At 49.6% G+C, this 20,334-nt stretch overlaps 1 protein-coding gene across 1 annotated transcript in view; it reads right to left on the bottom strand.

Moving 5' to 3' along the window:
* The window catches only part of FRAS1 (Fraser extracellular matrix complex subunit 1), a 70,296-nt gene that overhangs the window by 7,385 nt on the left and 42,577 nt on the right, over nt 1-20,334 (bottom strand). The window contains exons 31-60 of the mRNA XM_027668207.1: nt 18,605-18,719; nt 18,263-18,400; nt 18,042-18,074; nt 17,231-17,362; nt 16,744-16,869; nt 16,089-16,336; nt 14,743-14,891; nt 14,133-14,295; nt 13,283-13,418; nt 12,784-12,980; nt 12,429-12,582; nt 11,790-12,053; nt 11,496-11,684; nt 10,987-11,106; nt 10,372-10,551; nt 8,383-8,507; nt 7,686-7,826; nt 6,832-7,062; nt 6,618-6,731; nt 5,452-5,602; nt 4,851-5,010; nt 4,456-4,618; nt 4,067-4,313; nt 3,605-3,949; nt 3,236-3,396; nt 2,907-3,054; nt 2,605-2,810; nt 1,979-2,135; nt 1,197-1,397; nt 125-312 (exon numbers count right to left, since the gene is read on the bottom strand). Of these exons, the coding sequence (XP_027524008.1) occupies nt 125-312; nt 1,197-1,397; nt 1,979-2,135; nt 2,605-2,810; nt 2,907-3,054; nt 3,236-3,396; nt 3,605-3,949; nt 4,067-4,313; nt 4,456-4,618; nt 4,851-5,010; nt 5,452-5,602; nt 6,618-6,731; nt 6,832-7,062; nt 7,686-7,826; nt 8,383-8,507; nt 10,372-10,551; nt 10,987-11,106; nt 11,496-11,684; nt 11,790-12,053; nt 12,429-12,582; nt 12,784-12,980; nt 13,283-13,418; nt 14,133-14,295; nt 14,743-14,891; nt 16,089-16,336; nt 16,744-16,869; nt 17,231-17,362; nt 18,042-18,074; nt 18,263-18,400; nt 18,605-18,719 (5,082 nt within the window). The remainder of the gene's footprint in view (nt 1-124; nt 313-1,196; nt 1,398-1,978; nt 2,136-2,604; nt 2,811-2,906; nt 3,055-3,235; nt 3,397-3,604; nt 3,950-4,066; nt 4,314-4,455; nt 4,619-4,850; nt 5,011-5,451; nt 5,603-6,617; nt 6,732-6,831; nt 7,063-7,685; nt 7,827-8,382; nt 8,508-10,371; nt 10,552-10,986; nt 11,107-11,495; nt 11,685-11,789; nt 12,054-12,428; nt 12,583-12,783; nt 12,981-13,282; nt 13,419-14,132; nt 14,296-14,742; nt 14,892-16,088; nt 16,337-16,743; nt 16,870-17,230; nt 17,363-18,041; nt 18,075-18,262; nt 18,401-18,604; nt 18,720-20,334) is intronic.

The following is a 20,334-nucleotide window of genomic DNA, read 5'->3' as shown; positions in this document are numbered from 1 at the left end:
CCTGGGTTACCCCCTCTGCCCCCTTTTTCCTGGGGCGGGTCATAACACAATTCATTTCATTTCATTTCATTTCAGTCTGTACTTGAAGGGCACTAAATCACATCCGCTCCAACGAGCGACTCACCACGGGAGGTGCCGGGAGAATCAGGCTCCCTGATGCCTCCTGATCCAAAATAGTCACTGTTGCAGTGCTGGTGTCTCCAAGAACTGCTTCCACCGGATCATCTGGGCCCAGCACCAGAGAAAAGGACTCGTGCCATTCCCGGTCTTCGTTGGACATGATCTCCACCTTAAACACGATGTGGGTCACACCTGGGCGAGGGAATGCAAGAAAAACACGAGAGAACTCGATCCATCATTGGAGACTGCTCTGAAGTTCTTGTGAAAACCCTGCACAGCTGCTGCTCCAGGCTGTGGCCATGGAGACATTATGATAAAATACGCATTATACATTTTATTGCCACTCACTGCTGCTAATAATTTAGTCCTGTCCCCACAGGAGTCTGCTCTAGACATAAAACTCCAGCTATGACAACTGATCCAATCGATCCAGTGATAGATTTACTAGCAGATGCCATCTGAGGATTAATAATGGCTGTCTTGTAGCTGTCTGGACTAAAAATCTAGGATGCAAAGCACATTCCGACCCCTGCTCTCTCTCACACCAGTAGTGTGCAGAGCTGTTTGGTGAAGGCTTCTTGGTCCAGCAACATGCTCTGAGCTGTTCCTGACAACTAGTTCTCTGTTGAGACTTACATCCTCTGAGGATGACTTTACTTTCACCTGCCAGGTGCCAGTGCTTCCTCCTCTGGTCTGACCATCCTCCATTAAACACATCAGCTATTCTGTATAACAAAATTACAGCAGCCAGAAGAGGAAGGGGAAAAGGACACATCTACCGTGAGGAAAGGGGAAAAATCTTGCACCCCACTTGTAACACACCGAAGAGCTCGACAGGACTTTCTTCTCACAAAGACTGTGCTGAGCCCAAGAGCAAATCCCAAATCAAATCTAACCCCCAAAATCTAAGGGTATATTCTGCCTTCTTATAGTCACTGCGAGCAGTTAGACCGGCGTCGTGTTGTAAACCTCATGCAACAAGCGGCGTTTTCCAAGTCTCCTGAATGTTCTGACGTGCACAAAGTGTCCCCCTGGTCACGCACCCACCTCTCACCCTCCCTCCAAGGACCCTTTACCTGGGCTGAACTTGAGCATTCGACTCTTGGGGTAGTAATCCACGCCGGCCTGGGCGGAGCCGTCCCGGGTGCTGCAGCGCACTTTGGAGGTCCTGTTCTGGTCCCCTCTCCGGACCACCCTGATGTTTAACACGGCTACACCCTCCGGGCCCGGTGGCTCCCGCACTTGGTACGCGGCTTCTTCAAACTCGATGGTGGGGGCTGAAGGAAGAGCAGTGGAGAAAAAGCCCCGGGTTTGCACACCTGACTGCTTCCAGGTGGAGGACACTCAGCACCTGCGGTGAGAGAAGCTCAACCCCTTTTAGACTCATCTACACACCCTCAGAGCAAGGGGCTCCTTAAAGCGGGGGCCAAATGGGTTGGGTGTGAATTAGGGCAAAATCCAACGAGTTCATTGAGCTACAGATGATGGCAAATTATTCTCCTATCCCTGCCTCCTGCTGAACCACATTCCTCCAATCCACGCCATGTGCTGGTGCTGCAGTCACAGCAGAGGAACCTGGCACCCCCTTTTTCCACACAGATTTCTCCAGGCTATGATGCTGTGGAGGGGAAGCACAGTAACTCCCCATGGAACTGCAGGGGAATGGGAAACAGGACAAACAGTGGGTTCAAGGACTGTTATTCACCCCTCCCTTCAGCCCAGCCCAGTGCACACCAGTGACCTGCACACAGAGCTGTGACTGGCACTGAAGGCATCCATGTTTACCCAAAACTGCTGCTGGGACTGTGCTGACTCCCTCAGAACCACAACAACATCCTTGCTGAGCATCCTCACTTACCATCTTCATCATTGGTGACAGTTATGGTTGTCATGTCCATCTTCCCAATCCTAGCTCCACTCCAATGGTTTCCAAGTGGGCTGCCGAGATAGACCTGGAACTGCTCTTCTGGTTCAAAGGCAGAGTCATCACTGACATAAACACTGCAGTTCTTCACCTGAAGCCAGGTAAAGAGGAGAAAAGAGCAAATACAGATAAATCAAATGAAGCCATGCAAGGGCCAGGCTGTACTTCCCTATCCAGGGTTTCATGTCTGAGTGATGCCTGTCCTGGAAGAAGCACTTTTATTTTTAGGGATGCTGCTTCAGTGTGGACAAACCCCACGGTCACATGATGAGACACAGCAGCAAAGGACCCTCCTCCCACAAACCCACATCTCTCTGCTACAACAACCCCGAGTCCTCCTAACACACAGGATTTGCACTTTAGGACTTAACTAGTTTAGTCATGAAACAAACAACCCCTTCACAGTCAGGTCATACTGCCAGGACAAGAATTTGTGTTGTCTATGAGACTAGTTTGGACAGCCTCTGTCAGCTCCCTCTGGCCACACAGAGTCAAAGAGGAGATCTGAGCCTCTCCAAGCCATGTCTGTTTTATTCCCCCCCAAGCCAGGTTCAGATCACCTTCTCCCCTTTCAAGAAAGTGATGCGAGACTCCTCCGCGTTCCTCCTCTCCATGAAATCCTCCATGACCTGTGCTGTCTGGCTCCGGGTGTAGCACCTGACAGAGGACTCATAGCTCAGGTCCCCGGTGCGGAATATAGGAATGTGAAGAGTCCCTTCCTTTTCCTTCACCGTGTAGGTGTCCTTGATGAACTGCATGCTGGGCACTGCAGGGGGTCATAAAAAGAGTCAAGCAGTGCTGAAGCTCCACAGAGAGCCAAGAGGCTGGGATGGACCAGGTGGAGCTGCCAGGGGTAACTTACCATCTTGGAAGACATCATTGATGGCCACGATGGCTTGGAATGGCTTTGCCAGCTCGGCTCCATGGGGTGAGCTGAGATAAACAACAAATGTCTCCAGCCCTTCTATCACCGGGTACTGAGCGTCATCCAGGATTGTCAGGGGGCAGAACTGGGAGGAAGGCAGAAGTCCTGCTGTTAGAGGTGCAAAGATTTCATCCTTCCCAGCACTCACATTTGGAGGTCTAATGTAAAGCCATTATGCCAGGCATACCATGGCAGATCTGCACAGAAAGACTGCAGAAGTGTCAACAGACAGAGCAGACTCATCAGGAGTCCAAGTGGCTTCTCACCTCTTCGGTCTTGCCTGGCCTGAACTCTATTTTCCTGGAGCTGGGGACATAATCGACTCCCGGGCTGGCAGACGGAGGGTCTGACGTCCGAGTGGCACACCACACAGAGGTGGGGGTTGAGAGATCAGGTCCCTGGCGGAGAACTGGAATCTCAATGTTTCCTGCATCACCAATTGCACACAAGAGAGAACAAGGTGAGAAAGCAGCCAGGTACACACCACAAACCCATCCCTTTCCCTTCAGCACCCCCTTCTCCCTTCACTATCGCTCCTGCCCCCAGCCTTCACCACGGGGGGCAGAAGGAATCACAGAACCCCTCTGCACATCTTCGACAGGTCTGTTTCTGTGGGAGCCCCCCCTACCCTTCACCTGCAGCCTCGCTGATGGTGAAGGTGGCATTGCCCAGGAACACTGTGGAGGCATCATTGGGACCAGCAATGAAGACGGTGGCTGAAGCCCGGCTGCCAACACGGGCGTTGTCCGAGGCATCGGCCAGAACGATCTCAAACTCCTCTTCCTCTTCGTATTCACTGTCATCGATCAGCATCACGTCACAGGTCACCACGGTCACACCCGGCCCGAAAACAATCCGGTTCTCATCTGCCATCCCCCGGGACTTGAAGTCGGAGCCGGATTCCAGCATATAAAGGCTGCTTCCCGTGGCGGATTTGGGGACGGTGTAGCAGATGGCAGACACAGTGCTGCTGGTATCCCCTAGGAAGCAACAGAAAAAAACCCGTAATTCTATGGAAATACTTTTCCTCTATTTGGTGGAGACCTCTGCCCTCTGCCACTGTCCGTCCCATGGGGCTCCCTCCTGGCTCCACCCACCTTTCCTTTCAACAGGAGCCGAGAGGAACCCAGCACTCTCGCTGACATGGAAAGTCCTCCTGTCGAACTGCAGTGTGGGCTCGTCCTCGGGGTCAGCAATGGTGACGGTGGCCCGGGTGACGTTCCCCAGCAGAGCATAGGCCGGCATGCTGAGCTCCACGGAAAAGCTCTCTGTGCCCTCAAAGACGTCATCATCATTGATAACGATGGTGCAGGCCTTGGTGTCCTCCCGCTCCTCAAACTGCACCTGGAAGGCAGGAAGCCGGCTGCTCTCCTTGGACCGGGGCCTGCAACTTCCTTGGTGTTTTTATCGCTTTCCATCAGCTCTTTCCTCCAGGCCTGAGGGCAGGTATGGTCAGACCATCCCTTTCCCGGTGCCCCCAGCCTACCTGCCCCGTGTACTCCACGTAGTCCTGCTGTCCCGGCTGTGATCCGGAGCTGGTGGTGGCCGTTCCCTGCTCGGTGCGGCACAGGACGATGGCGTACTGGTTGAGGTTCCCGACCCGCCTCACGGTGACGCTCACAGAGCCGGAGCTCTCTCTGACCTTGTAGCTGCAGAGGGATCAAGCAGACAGAAATAACAGGCTGAGGAGCAAACTCTGTGTGTTTGTGTCATACTGAGCACCACGGACTCAAGAGTGAGTGTGGCCTCCATGGAAAATCTGAGGGACACTAATAACCAGGGACTTGGGCAGAGGGTAGCTGCTCCGTGGTTTAGCCCAGCAGGCCTCTCTCCTTATGGACAGAATTTCATTCCCACGCTGTAGGGCCCAATCACACTTACCTGGTGTGTGTAAAGCTGAGGAGAGACCACTGGACGTGGAAGACATTGCCACTGACCACGCTGGGTTTGCTGTCCTTCACTAGGAACTGAAAGCTGTCCGTGGTCTCCTGAACCTTCTCCTCATCCATCACGTACCGAATGAGGCCCTGGTTCACATCCTCTGCCAGGAGGAGACATCCAGTGAGCCGACACAGAAATCCAACGGCAGTTTTATAAATCACCTCAAGGATTGGGGTCTCCACAGGAAGCAGTAACCCCCTCACCTCCCCTTTCTGATGGAGGGCCTCTCAGCCCTGCAAGACTGAACTTTCCACACATTGCTCTGCACTGCTGGTTACACATCTACCAGACCTTGTGATGATCTACAACTCCTCTCTACTGTCCCAAGTCAAGTCTCCAGCTCTAACAAGTCTGGAGAACCTAGGTGTGCTACAGGACACAGGTTGGCATCTATTAAGAAATCACAGGACTTCTGCAACTGAAAGTCCAAGGCTTATTTTCTACATACTTTGGAGATTTGCCCCTTGTCTTCTCCCTTCCCATCTTTTCTTTCCTTAACAAAGGAAGGAAAAAAGCAGCAGGACACAGCCCAGTTCCATACCCTGTGTGAAAGTGATCACAGCTGTCCCTGGTTTCAGCTTGTGCTCCACATGACCATTTCTGGGACCCGCTGTTATCTCGTAGATCAGCTGTTTGTCATCTGTGTCAGGATCTGTTGCCAGTAATTCCTTCTTAGTGATGAGGTTGGTTGCCTGGATTAAAGCCAAACCAAGGGAGTAAAACACTGGAACTCCAGCAGTGCAAGTCTGCTTGACTGTTCACACAAAAAGTCCAGCGATCCCTCTGTCAAACAGTTTTCCATGAGGGAAAATCTAGGGATGTGAAAGCACAGAGCAGTGTGAACAGATGGACACCCCACAAGGTGTTTGACAGTGCAGGAAGAATTCGAATTTTGCCTCACATCTAGTTTGTTTAATTAAAAAAATCAATGTGTGCCTCAAAGAAAAGCAAATTGAGAAGCAGCTGCCCAGCCCTACGTAGCTGGGACTAAAAGCTAGGATAAATTTTTTGGTTTCACCTGAAAACCTCTGCTCCATGAACTGTGCTGATGCTCAGGTGAGGCCTGGCTTTGCAAAAAGCATTTGCAAACAGCCTCAAGTTGAAGAACTTTCTCGGGACAGTTCAAGCTGCTCTGGGGAGCCTGCGCTAGGGCCTCTTTCAAATGCCCTCACGTGGATCTGACTCAGTTCCACCACATTTTGCTTTCTCTTCTAAAAGAAAATGCCTTTAACAGCAGGAGAAAGAGAGAGAACTGAACTGCCCGAGGCTGCAGGAGTGCTTTTCCTTAAGTCAGGAATTTGAGCTGAGATAGCCACTTCTTAATACAATTTCTTACTACAGTGTCTTCCAATCTTTTTTCTTAGGAAGAACCAAAGTGTTTCTTTGCAGTTAATGCTGGGCCCTCAGAAACAAGCCGAGAGAGACAGTTTCCTGGGGTTTTGTTTGGACTTCAGCAAAACAAAGGCAGGTCACAGCAAGAAATCCCTACATTGTATCCTTGGAAAGCCATGTATCTCTGCCATGGCTGCTGCAGAACATCATCAAGACTTCTCCACCATCAGCAAAGCTGAAAATATACCCTGAGGTGGAGGGATTTTCTCTATCACAAAAATAAAAATGCTGAGGGATCAGGATGTTTACCTGCGAAGCTCCTGCCGCAGGAACAGCCTAAGAAACAATCCAAGCTGAGCTCAGACAGGCAGTTACCTTGCCATCCACGTACTCCAGCCACTGCAAACCCAGGTTGGTGACAACCCTGGGTGTCCCGTCATCCACAGGGAGAATGTCCACTTGGAAGTGCTGCGGTGCTGCTGTCACGACCTGACAAAAAGTTCAGAGAGACGGACGTTACTCCGGGAGTCAGCGCCTCATCCACCCAGGTGGGTCGAGGTCTCCCTCACACCCCGTCTCCTGCCCTCACCCTCTTCCCCCCATCCTCCACGAGGAAGAAGGGGTTGGTGCCGTCGGACACGGTGAAGGTGAAGTGGTCCCTGAGGGAGTTGCTGCCGTCGTGGCTGTAGCTGACACGGTTCTGGTAGATGTCCCCCATGGTGAAGGTGGTGGCCTGCTGGTGGTGCTGGCCGCTGCCGCTGCTGCGCTCGATCAGGCCGTGCCGGGGCGGCTGCACCACTGTGAACGTGACCGACTCGACCTGCGCCGAGGACATGGAGTGGCAAAGCTCGGGACGTGGACTCAGCACCAGGACAGGCGTGTCCTTCCAGCCTGGAGAGGGACTCCCTGCCCAGACAGCTTCCCTAGCGCAGTGTCTCCAACCGGGCCTAACGCGGCCCTGCGCACCGAACTGGTTCCCCCTGAGCCCTGTCCTGTCTTCATCCCTCTCCCAAGGTGGCTCTCTACAAATCGTCACACCAAACTACTGGTTTGGCTGGTCTGAGATGGCTCCCACCCCTATGACAGCTCTGCAAACACAAGAGCAGCCTCCCCATCCTGCAGCAGTTCCAGGATGCGTGCCCCTTGCCACTGCTGCCGGTGCAGAAGCAGCAAAAACCCTTAGGGCAGGATTTTGGCTAAGGGCAGTAAGAGGCAGCCAGGAGAGCTCTTGCTGCAGGGAAGTAGCAGTGAAGTAGAGCCAGCCCTTCAGCCAGACTTGGGAGGTGGAAATGTCCTTTTCATCCATGCTAGGTCATTTTCATCCATCCTCGGTAAATTCAGTGTCAAGGCCAGGCCTGTCTTTAAACACAAGCCCATTTTCCTGACAGCCCAGATGTGCAGCAGGAGAGGGGAGGGAGGAGGCAAGGGGAAGTCCTGCCTTACCTCTGTGTCAGCATCTGTTGCTTTAAGCTCAAACTCGGTGATGGTTTTTCTCACCCCTTCCTGAACTGTCATCCCAAGGCTTTGCACTATGGGTAAGGAGTCATCCACAGGGTTTATGGTGATGTCAAATGTCTGGCTCACCTGGAATAGCAGGAAAAACCTCTTGTGATGAATTCAGCCCTCCAAGAGTACAACTCCTCTGCAAGACCACAGTGATCCCCAGTTCGGGTCACTTATTTCAGCCTTGTCTCGTGAGCACATCTGAGTTTCTAAGCCCAGATCATGTGAACATGACCTTTTCTATCCCTCCCCGCTAATTAAGTCTCCCTCATTCTGTGGTATTTATGGGCATCCACTTTCCCTCCCTCTCTCATTCTACTTTGCCCCTCTCCCTCTATGTGCAGCTATGATTTTCCTCTTTCAGAAAGCAGGAAGGAGACATTTCCCAAGGGTCTGACTGTCGTCACTACGTCGTCAGTGCACTGGATCAAAGCTGAGCTCCAGGAGCAATTGGTAAGCAGCTGAAAACCAGACACTCAGATCTTGGTAAACCAGTCTCATGAGGCCGCAGCACAGGTGGCTCCCTGTTCCCTGCACAGGGCTCACTGCTCTCCCTGTGAGATGTAGGAATTCTCACAGCAGAAGTAAGAGCAGCCCCCTCTGTTCTTACTTGGGCAAAGGCCACACTGGGACTCACCTCATTCATCCCATCAGACACAGAAAAGGTGAAGGCATCCATGTGCTTTTCCATGTCACTGGTGTGGACGTACTGGATGCTGCGAGAGGCCAAGTCTGCCTGGCTGAAGGAATTAATTCTCATCCCTGGAAAAAGAATATTAAGGAAAACTATGTAATAGAAAGAACAAGGCAGGGAAAAACTATAAGCAGCTGGACATATCTGTCCCATGAACCTCAGCTGAGCCAGAGTTTCAGCTGGCACAGAGCCTCCAGAAAACTCCTTCTGCAAAATCAAGTCCAGCCTTTTTCCCAGACTTACAATCTTATGAAGGCACCTCACACTGTCAGGACACCCTGTTGGGGATGGGCGTCTGGGGGCTGAGGGGCAGAGAAGCTGGGAGAAAAATGGCTCATGTAACACTTGGATTGTCACTGCTGGGCAGGACTAACCCAACCATGGCAACACTGAGTATGAGCTAAAGGTCTCCTGGCCTCCCAGCAGTTTTCCAAAATGCCTTCCAAGTCTCCGCTCTCTCTGCCCTTCCTTGTACCCCTGCATTTAGAAAGACTAAGGACCATTTACAACAGTGATTTATAGTGACATCTTTACAGGCCATTAGGTGTGACACAGCCACAGAAAGGGACATGACAAGCATTTTAAAAAGCACTTGAGCTTTTTAACTGTCACTGCTGTGTTTGACAGTTTTACTGCTGTTAACAACAACAAACACCCTGACAAAAAGTTTGCCACCAATCTATCACCCGAAATGGCTACTGACAAGTATTGGCCACACTACAAAAGATATCAGGATCTGGTACAAATAAATGAGCCAAACCAGAATGATCAGCCAAGATTTCCTCAGAGCTCATTAGCTTTAAAGGTTTGAGTTCTCTTTTGAACACTCCAGTACTCTCTCCTTAGGTTTAGGTCATTTAAATCACGAGAACAACTCTTTCCCAGTCTGCGACTCTCTATCCTTCTAGGTCCATCACAGGCAGGAAAAAGCACAGAAATCAGAATCATCACATTTTAAATAACAGGAGGAATAAAATCCTTAACCCAGGTCTCCAAAGTACAAGATTCACTGTTTAGTTTGCAATTCAGACAAAAATATTGCAAGTTTTTAATTTACTCTCAGCAGGGGTTTTGCTTATTATAACTTTCATTCATTATTCCTGCCCTTTCAACATGAGAGGATGAGGCAAACCACACATTAAAACTTAGCTGTACAGGGACTGTCTGTATCTTGAAAACACACACAGCAGATAGTTCCACTTTAATCTCATGTTAATGAGAAATCTAATGCTAAGAAGAAATATAATCTTAGATGAGTATAATTAAATCAGAAGAGCATATTATATGACAGCAGAGATTTAGATTAATTCATCAGAGAGGGGCAGCACACTCACACTGTCAGCAGGCACAGAAGGCAGCTCTAAAATTCAGATCACATTTGCAGGAGTTCCACTAGATTGATCAACCCCCCTCTCTGAAGGACCAGAATTCATTATCCAGCATATCCATCACGCCCCAACGGGGCTTCCTTTTAAACTAACTCAGTGGATAGTTCTCTTCCTCTCTCCAAAGCACAGCTAGGGAACAAAGCTGGTTTTTAGGGATCAAGGAACATACTGGTCAAGAGGGGGAGAGCAAACAAGTTGTCTGTTCCCCAAGGTGGGCTCTGTTTCCATGGACATTAAGGGACGGATTCTCTGGGGCACTGTGCTATTCACAGCAAAGGCTGAAAGCTTTCCTGTCATGCAGAAGCAGGAACAGGGGCATAAATTCTCCCAAAGGCTGAATAAATCCTCACCTGTGATCCTCAGGCTGCCTTGCCTCCGCTCACCTTATTCTCCAACTCTCTGGGCTAATGACTATTTGATTCCTAACGGGAAACAGAATTCTGTGCTGCAGCCTCCAAGCACATTTTTTCCCGCAGTGAAGCTTTAGGGGTCAAAAGCCTTGCTGCTCCAAGGACCCAAGGGAGTAAAACACTTCCCTGCTCACCTGGGGAAGCCGCGTGCTCCAGGTGCCCCAGCTGTGGCTGTCGGGTGACCTTGTACTGGAGCTGGGTGGGTTCACTGTCCTGGTCAGTGGCCGAGAGCTGGAGGGTTGTGATTGTCTTCGCCGAGTTCTCATCCAACACCAGCCCTTTGTTAGTGATGATGGAGGGGGGAAATCTGTCCTCTGGAAGGGTTAAATACAAAGCTGAGTTAGGAGACAGTCACCCTCCTTCCCTTGGTGTTATTCATATCAGGTACTTGTGCTCAAGCAAAAGACAACACACACACAAATGTTTTGATAATTCCGAAACAGGAACTTTGGATCTTGGCATTAATTGAGGGGATGGCAACGTTAGAATGCCTCAGAGACAATCTAAACTGCACGAAGATATTAAGGGGAATTTTTCTACCTGTTCAGTGAGTTTGTTACAAGTCTGAGAACTAATCCTTACACCCACAAACTGTCCCCATGCCCCTCACTTCAAAGGCCTTTGAATTGACAGAGCATCAAAACTCCTCCTCAAGAACTACATCTTCACTTGCCATACACGTGGGATGGGAATCTGTGAAGTCCTGGGCTCTGCAGCAAAGAGAACATAACTTCAGCACTGTCTTTTACCTAATACACGGATATGGAAAACCTGGTCTGTCAGTTTGTTGCCGTCTGCATCGATCACATCGAAGGTAAAGGGGAAATTTCCGCCGGGATCCCCTTTCTTGTGGCCGTAAACCACTTGCCCTGGAGAGAGGGACAGGAGAAAAGAGGTGGTTTATTACAGGCTGCATCATTTCATGCGTAGTTTGGAAGCAGGCACCATCAGCTGAGGGACTTGGGGCTGGACAGAGCGCCTGGATTTGGGTTTCATTACTTTCTCTTTACTCTTTTTCCCGGCTGAGATTTCTTAACATTTGCTTAATGATACGTTTCTCTGCTCTGCTCTAACAGCCTTATTGAACTTCTTTCCCTTCCCTGCTTAAGGTCATCCTCTCCCTCTCATAAGGATCATAGAATCATGGGCTATCTCAAGTTGGAAGGGACCCATAAATGTCCCACTCCCTGCTCCTTGCAGGACTGCCTAAACCAGCCACATATATTTGCACTGACTATCTAAAATCCAGCACTCTCACCTTTGTTTATATCAGCCTGGGTGAAACTTTTGACGGGTCCTTTGGCAGAGATCTGGACCGGGTTATCAGCTTTGCTCAGCTGCAGACGGCCCCTGCTGGGATCCCTCCTCAGGACAAATCTAAGCGTCGAGTCCCCTGAATAACCAGCTGCTGCCTTCAAGTGCTGAGCTGTGAGTGGAGCTGCAGAGCCTGGACCAGGGAAAGAAGCACACAGTCAACTTCAGCCAGCCCAGCAAAGCGACTGGTTTAGACTGGACCATCCAGCACTACCGAGCAACGCCGTTCTCCTCGTACCAGCTGGGAGCTGCAGGTCCCTGTTGACAGCTAACGTGGGTGGCTGCTTCTTGGGCAGCTCCATGGAGAATTCCAGCCTCCCTGCCTGTGTGTAGAGCCCATCCGTGACGGAGAAGCCAAACTCATCCGTCTGTGCTGCTGCACCGCTCTGGGTATAAACGATCAGCTCATCCAGAATGTCCTGGTAGGTGAAGGAAGAGCCCCTGGACAGCACATGCCCACGCTCCGGGGGCTCCGCCGGGCTCTGTCTCCTGCGGAGGTGACCTGGGAAACAACAGACGGATCAAAATGATAGGAATAAGGCAGCCTGCTGGGGACATGAGCCTTCACTGACACCCTGCCTGGCTTTGACACTGCAGGGCAATGCTACCTGAAACAGGAAAGGGGGGAACACACAGGGAACTTCCCAGGGAAATGCATGAAGCCCCCCTTTCTCCTCCCCCAAACAGCGAGGGACAACTCTCAAACAGGGCTGTTCTGAAGTACAATCCCATGGGCTGCTGGTCCAAATGTGCTTTATCCAACATGCCAGGCTCCTCTCTCACATCGGGGCCTGTTACACACACAAGTATGAAGACAGACAGACGCTGACACAAAAAGACTCCCTCTCCCTCACCTCCTCAGCTTGTCAGGACGTACCATGCTCAGGACTTTGGCTCACCACGATGACCAGCTCACTGTTCTGGGTGTCCAAGTCCTGCAGGTTGAGGGAGGCATTGGTGACAACCACTCCTGAGCTCCCCCGCACCCGGACAGGCTCCAGCACCATCTTGGGGGGCTCATCGTTCTGTCTCTGCACAAAGACACACAGTCAAAAAAGGGAAATGAACACAGGGAAAAGATCCACCTGAATGAAATACAAGTTCCCAAATGACAGCACTGGTGCTGACATCACCAGTCTGTCCAAATCTAAGCCATAGTCTAGCAAAGTTTGCACTTGAAAAGTGTCTGTGTGAAAGGAGAGGGCTCTGGCAGCCCACGAGCACGGGCGTACCTGGATCGTGATGTTGATGCTCTGCACCTCAGACTGGCTGAAGCCATCGCTCACATAAAAGCTGAAAACATCACTCGTGGGCTCAATGCTTTCATGGACACTCTGGAAGTAGTAAATGCTGTTCTCCAGAACATCTTGAAGGGAAAAGGATGCGTCTGTGGTGCCAGCAGACTCACTCTGTGGGCCAAAACTCTCACCTGCAAACCAGAATATCCCTAGTGAAGGGGTGTTCTGATGAACTAAAGTCCCTGATAAACTAAACGTAAAAGCAGCAGGATTAGGAGAAGAATGGCACACAGTGAAGGCTGTATAAGGATGGATGTTACTTCCTACAACACGGATTTCCACATCTTTAAGGAAAGCAAACTCTGCTTCATTGGAGTGGAAGCTGCAGTTTTTGGGCATAGCACAAGTGACCCCATCCATGGGATATGATTAGTATGATCCTGTTAGGGCTACAAACCAGCCAGGGGGAAGAGGAGAGAGCCAAGCAGTTTACCTGTCTTGGTGTTTTGGATGTAGCCATACATGGGCAGAGTGACAACTGTGACCCTCAGGTCTTCCTTGGCAGCAGTATCATAACCAGCAGCTAAATGGTGACCAGCCAGCAGTGGGATCCTGCCCCCCTCATCCACCTGGAAAGTAAGAGCACACAACACAAATCCTTACTGAACAAGGTTGCCTCCATGGAACAGGCTTGCCCAGGTTCTGGAGTGCTGTCCCATCCTCCCCTAGATCTGTCAGGCAGGAAATCAGCTGGGAGGTGAGGTGAGATGGGAAGAACAAAGCCTGCCTGGCCCCCAGGAGGAGCCTGTGAGGGCTTCATCAGGGCAGGAAGAGAACTGGCAGAGTCACTCTGACCTCTTGGAAGGCAAGAAAATGCATTTCTGGCTGAGAGAGCCTTTTGAAGGCAAGGGAGGGGGAATGCAAAGCTGGAAAGGAGGAAGGTGGCTTCAAAAGGCTTCAATAAGGAGTGTGAAATGCTGTGTGTCAGTCCAAAGCACCAGGTGTTTTCAGATTTTACACACAGGCTGGTGAAATAAGGGACAAAATATTGGACGAGGATAAGTCAGACTTGTTCCACTGATATCAACAGGACACTCTAGGGAGAACCAGTTCATCCCAAACAACCTCAGGAGACTAGGGGTAAGCAGAGGAAGTTCAGAGATGCAGGTGGACTGTCAGCCTCCTCTGGTCTCCAAGTGATTTGTTAACCCTTTGGATTCACAGCATTGTATGTGCAGCACCCTATTTTTTCAGTGATTTCCCCTCAGTCCAGGAAAACTGTCCAATTCCTCACTTTGAAGCCATTTTTCTCCCTGTTTCCAGTATCCTGGGCAGCCACTCACAGTGATGTGGTCAGCAAAAGCAATGAGTGAAGGCAGGGTGTGGGCAGGTGTGATAGTGATGGTGAACATCTGCCTGTCCAGCCGGTTGTCGTCAGCATCAAGAACAGCAAAGTGGAAGATGTCCGTAACGGGCTGATTGCTGGTCTCAAACGTGGTGGAGTAGCTGTGGAATCAAACACAGTCCAAGGTCAGGGAGTCCCACTGACAGTCAGGAAACTACACCCCGTCCCTGCAGTCAGAGGTGAGCACACACCTCCCGGAAGAGAGGTGGCATCTCAGTTCCCAACCCTCCCTCATGTTCATTCCCTGAATTCTTTTAAATCACTGGTTTAGGTGTTGCCTACCTAAAGTGTCACCATGACATCACAGACACAGAAAAAATCCCCCTAATTTGAAGCTACACCAAGTATTGGCATTTCAGACATGCAGAAACACTTAATTCTGCACTTGGAAAATGGTCTTATCCATAATCCCAGAGGATACAACAGACAAGAAAGGGAGAAATACCTTTGAAACAGTGCATTAACATAACATAGCCCAGAGATCCCTGGGGAAAACCCACAGAGCTTTTAATTGGCATGGCTTGAAGGAGAATAGCTCTCTTTGCTACCTGATCCTCTGGCTGTTGATGTCTTCCATGGTGAAATTATAAACCTTGGAAAGCTCTTCATCGTGGGAGCCCGACATCCGTAAGAGGGTTCCATATGCAGGCAGAGATATCAACTGGATTCTTATCTCTGAGTCAGGAGAATTGTTGTCCTAAAACATGAAGGAACAGACCAAATCAAAACAGGGAAAATTAGCCATTGCTTTCCTCCACTAAAAATGGAAGGAGGAAGAAGTGTTTTGTAGGGAACTGCATCTGCCTAGCTGGGTCAGATCCACGGATGAATATTAAATGAAGCTCTCCTGATGAGAAGAGAGTCAAATGGGTTGACGTTTTCAAACTCTACCACAAAATGTATTTTCATTTTCTCTCAGCTCAGAGGTTTTCTTTGTTCCCTGGTATCACATCAACACAGTCTCCTGTGTTGGACATAAACCTGGTATTTTCATTTTTGAAGTACTTCATGCTAAAATAAAAGCTGATTTTGCCTCTTTTCAACTACATTAAGTACAACCACCTCTATGATATCACAGCTCATCTTTCCTGAGAAGAGTTTTTTTGCTGGTTGGCTGAAAAATGAGACCCGAGTAGAAATCACCATATGGGTCAGGAACGAAATCCTCTTTTCCCTAACTGTCCTCTTACTGAGACTAAACCTGAATAACTCTCTTGTCAGCCTTCCTCTTTAAGAGGAGAACGGGACAGACTCCAGACTTTTATCCAGAGTGATCCCTTGGAAAAAAACATCCCCAATCATCTCTGACAGCCACCACCTCAGATCTCTCCAGCCTCACACCTGCACTGCAATCTCAGACCCAAACCCCACTGCTAATGCACTGGCTGCCAAATCATCTGTGAGGAGTAAAGCACCTTTCCTGGGAATGTCACCAGCAGGATAACTCTTGCACAGCACACAACCCCTGGGACCAACTCAAGCCACCAAGCCGTGCAGCATCTTGGCTTGCTTAATCCTTCTCCCTTCAAATCTGCCCAGAAAAAAAAAACCAGGCAATTTTGGAAGGTGGGTGAGGGGGCTGAAATGTTCACAGGATTAACACTTAGCAAATCCATGTGCTTTATTAGCAAGTCCGTTTGACAGAAAAATCTGGGATTAACTCTGTTCTCATGTTCAGCATGGCAGTTCACCTCTGTCACAGTCAAACGAGGATAGCCTTAAATCCCTGTGGGATGAAAGAGTCTGTTATTCCCCTTTTGGTAGCAGTGAAAACTCGGGCTCTCTATGCAGAATCCACGCTGACAGCAGGGAGGTGTGTGGCAAAGGGGCTGTGGGGGACAAGGGAAGGGAGACTGGTGGCATTCCCTGGGCTCAGGAAGAGATAAAAACTTACAGTGTAAGCGAGGTGCAGCCGAGAGAGAGTCACGGAGCTTTTACTGGCCACGGTGACGGCCAGCAAGCAGCCCGGGACCAGCTGCGGGCCGTTGGTGTCCAGCAGGGACACTTCCACCCTCAGCACCGTGGTGACAGTGGTGACACCGTCGGTGACGGAGATTTCCATGCTGTCCTCTGCTGCTGCTGAGCCATCGTGCACGTACTGCAGCGCATTCCGAGTGACGTCCTCATAGGTGAAGGCATCGCCTTCCCAAAAGCAAACAGCACAAGTCAGGAAGACTCTGTTCAGAGCAGGAATCCAATCTGAATGACCTAAGGCCCCAGTTTAGCAGAAGACTTAATCACGTACTAAACCGGCATTTAATCCCATCCTTACAGGGTTGTGAGTTATGAGGACATTTATTAAGGAGCTGGCAGGGCAGAGGAAAAGCTGTTAACTTCCCAGTTCCACAGACACAGCGACTCCTCCAGATTCGCAGGGAGGGCACCCATCCTCCTTTCTTCCCAGCTGATTTCTGCACTCATAGCTAGATAGGGCTTCCCTATGGATGCATCCATATCTGTCAGGGGTATCTGACTCTACTCCTGGTCAACTAACCCAGCCATGTGGACAGGTACACACTTGCACTGAGGCAAACTCCTACTCAACTCACCCACTCTCATGAGCTCCTGCACTCCTGCACTGTACTTGAGCACAATGCCATGATGGGGAGGTTTCACCAGCTCAAAGAAAAGACCCTCGGGTGCTGTATCCGTGTCACTCACAGCCAACTGGATCCCTGTGCCGGAGAAAGAGAGAGTGGCTTCAGCTTCCTCAGACACTACACTGGGAATATCCCTTAGGGTTTGTGAGGTGTTATTGTGATTGGAGCCAAAAACCACGTAATTCAGTCAGTACATGACAAGTAAAATAATTCTGGAGCTGCCCTAGGCCAAGAGTTGCTGGTTTCATGGAAATAATTAGTCTCCTGATGATGCCCATATTGCTACTGTGGTTCACAAGTGACCTCTGTGCAAACCCTCGGCTTAGGAGAGACATGTGCACATGTTCATAGAGCAGGGGGGTATCTACAAACCCCCAGAGAACTTCCTGACATGAGCAGCAGTGGTTCATCCCAAACAACCTCGCTCCCCACTCACCGATGGCGGCTCTGCCCCCCTGGCTGACCTCCAGGAACGGCGCCGCGATCTGGAAGACTGGAGGCTGCTGCTCTGCAGAGAGCAGGTGAATGACAAACACCATCTCTGGGGTTGTGTGTTCTCCACCAGACACTGCACACAGACAGAAACCACGGCTGAGTGTTTTAGGGAGGGCTTTGCAGGGACTCTCACGTGGGAAATGCACCTTTCTGTACAAAACCACCACCCGACATCGCTGACTTCTCTCCCACCTCTCCAAGCCACACCTTTGTCTATGGACACACAGTTCACACCTGCCAAGAGCATTTATCTTTGCCCCTAACTCAACTCATCTAAAACTTCTGCAACTCTGTGTGTTTACATCCCGTCTTCCACAGATCTATTAGATGTGCTCCTAAGTCAGAACATGGACTCCGTCTTGCTGGTGGAAGCCAGAAACCATATGGAAAGGGAAGGATGTGTTAAACAAGCAAGTAGCTTATTATGGCAATTTAATTGCAGATATGTTTCCACGCTGTATTAAAACAAACAACAGCATAAAACTCCTTGTTCGCACAGGGGGAAAACAGGAATGAATCAGGCTTTTAGGATGGATCCCAGGAAACCACTGGAAAAAGATATCTCTACTAAAGCTGCAGCTCAGCTTCTATAAAACACTGCTGGGACTCAGATGAATTAATATTCCCCAGGCATGTGTTTTTCCAGAAATTCCTACTGAGCACCCATACGTGTGCCTGCAGCAGAAGAAAGGCCAGGGAGCAGCAGGTAACGGGAAGGGCAGATGGATAAAAAGTGCAAGTGGTTCACATACCTATGAATCGGAAGTTCACGGACTCTGGGAGACCTGACAGGACAAAACACAAGCACAGAGTCACTCCAGGCAGGACAAGAAAGCACCTACTGACGTGGATTCAGAGACTTTTGGAGAGAGCAAGTGCTGACATTCAGCCAGACAGGAGTCTCTCCTCCCCATGGAGGAACAGCAGCAGTCCAGCTCCCTGTAGGTCCTACAGGGAACACAGGGAGCCTCACCTGCAAAGGAGAAGGCGATGATCTCCCTGAGGTGAGGAGCTGCGGTCGGCGGGCGATAGGCAATCTTGCCGTGGTTTATGTCTGCCTGGGTGAAATACCTGACAGGGGACAGAGGCCTGTCCCTGTGCTCCACGATACCTACAGAGGCAGAGAGAGCAGCGTGAACAGGAGGAAGCCACTTGATTCCACGGCTGCAAGTGGGGTTAAGGAAGGAGGTGTTTGGAAGCCAAGGAAGGAGGCTGAACAGATTAACAGGTGCCTCCACAGAGTGATGCTCGAGGGAAAAATGCGCTGTGCTCAGGAAACATGGTTTTCTGCCATGTTCTGAACAGGGTCACTTGCCTTGGCCAGGAAGAAGAGGGACAGTCACGTTGAACAGGATTTTCTCACTGGGAACCTCTGGGTCTACAAAGGAGAGGTGATGGGGCTCAATCACTGTCACACGGTCCTCCAGCACCTCAATAAACACATTAGACCAAGAGCATCAAGGCCAGAGACAAGGAAAGGTACACCCAAAAATGCATTGAAAGAGAATTGCTGAAGTTAAATATAAGACAATCTTTGAATGTAAAGGCCTAGTTTTTAACCCCAAAGCTGACACCCTGTCCCCTGCAGATGTACAACCTCCACACTCACAGCTGGACAGGTTTCTCTTCTGACCTAGAGCAACTAAAAAGAGAGAAAGGAAAACCTAGTTTGATCAAAACCTCCCTGGACAGACATAAGTCACTGCCTACACAGTTTTCTGGTATAGTCTGATGCAGCTGGACTTGATTTTTTTTTAAGAGTAATTCTAAAAATGACTCAGCCCTTTCATTGGAATAGAGAGAAGCTTTCCCCCCTTTGTTTTAAACCTGTCTAAAACTGCTCTGATCCTTCCATAACAGGATTATTATGAGCCAAAGGCAGGTAAGACATTACAGGAATTAGGGTGCTGCATGAAAAGACTTAGGTGCCCAAAAGCAGTTAATTTGCATGTGTTCATGAACCTTAATCCTGCAGAATTAACAGCTCCAAGAAGTCACTGAATTAAACAGCTCAGTGGGTATGAAAAGCATCCAGCTCATTTCATAATCCTGAGCAAAATAGGGAGAAAACGAGCTAAATTAAGGATACAGGCAATTAATTAATCTGCTTTGGAACATGAAAGGTTAAGGAACAGGAATAAAATCCTTTCACCAGCATGGGGGGAACAGGTAACTTGAAGAAAAAACAGTATCTATGTTATGTCCAGTTTAACCACCAAATAGTCACCAAACTTTTTCTGACCTTTCCCAGTAGGACAAGTGAAGACTAGAGGGATGGGAAGACTTCACATATTGGAAGTCTAATTCTGAAGGAGGCTGAAGACAAATGAACAGAACTCCATCACATTGAGGCAAGGAAGTGCAATTTTATGATGGAAAGATTTAAGGTTATGGTTGCTTCCCAGTTGCCTCCAAGGCCTATTTGTCTCTCCCGAAGGTAGGACTCTCAGGTGGTGAGGTAAAGTGTATTTTATGGCCCTATTGAATTTTGTGGTGTGTAATTAGCTATAAAACCCAGCTCCTCGTGGCTCTGCCAGACATCTCTCCCATCAATTCCGTCAATAATGACAACAACAGAAAGTCGGGAGCAGAAAGATACATTGCTCCAAGTAGCAGTCTGAGCATGTTTTATTACCATGGGAAAGGTCACCGCTATTTTAAACCTTGACAAGGCCATTGTGCCATGGAGTTTTCACTCATCCCTCTCCCACCACCGCCTTTGGCCTTTCCTGGTCCTGTCTGGCAGGCAGGAGACAGCAGGAGTAGAAGGGAAGGCTGGACTTCACCCACATGTGATGGGAACACATGGAGAAGGCTTACCCCAAAGTCTGAGCCTACAAAATCAACTTTAAACTTCAAGATCACCTTTTCCATTAACACAGTCTAGACATTCATCACTTTTAATACCAAGTTTTTCAACGTTCCATGGTTGAACGTTCCATGGTTTTAATACCAAGTTTTTCAACGTTCCACCCTGCCCACCATTTACTCTTCTAACCTTTCTTGTTTTCCCATTCCTACTCCAGCTGTCTGGTGTATATCACT

This window comes from Corapipo altera, unplaced genomic scaffold (assembly GCF_003945725.1).
Source record: "Corapipo altera isolate COAL_440 unplaced genomic scaffold, ASM394572v1 214, whole genome shotgun sequence".
Classification (NCBI taxonomy): Eukaryota; Metazoa; Chordata; class Aves; order Passeriformes; family Pipridae; genus Corapipo; species Corapipo altera.
This window is presented reverse-complemented; position numbering and strand designations above follow the sequence as displayed.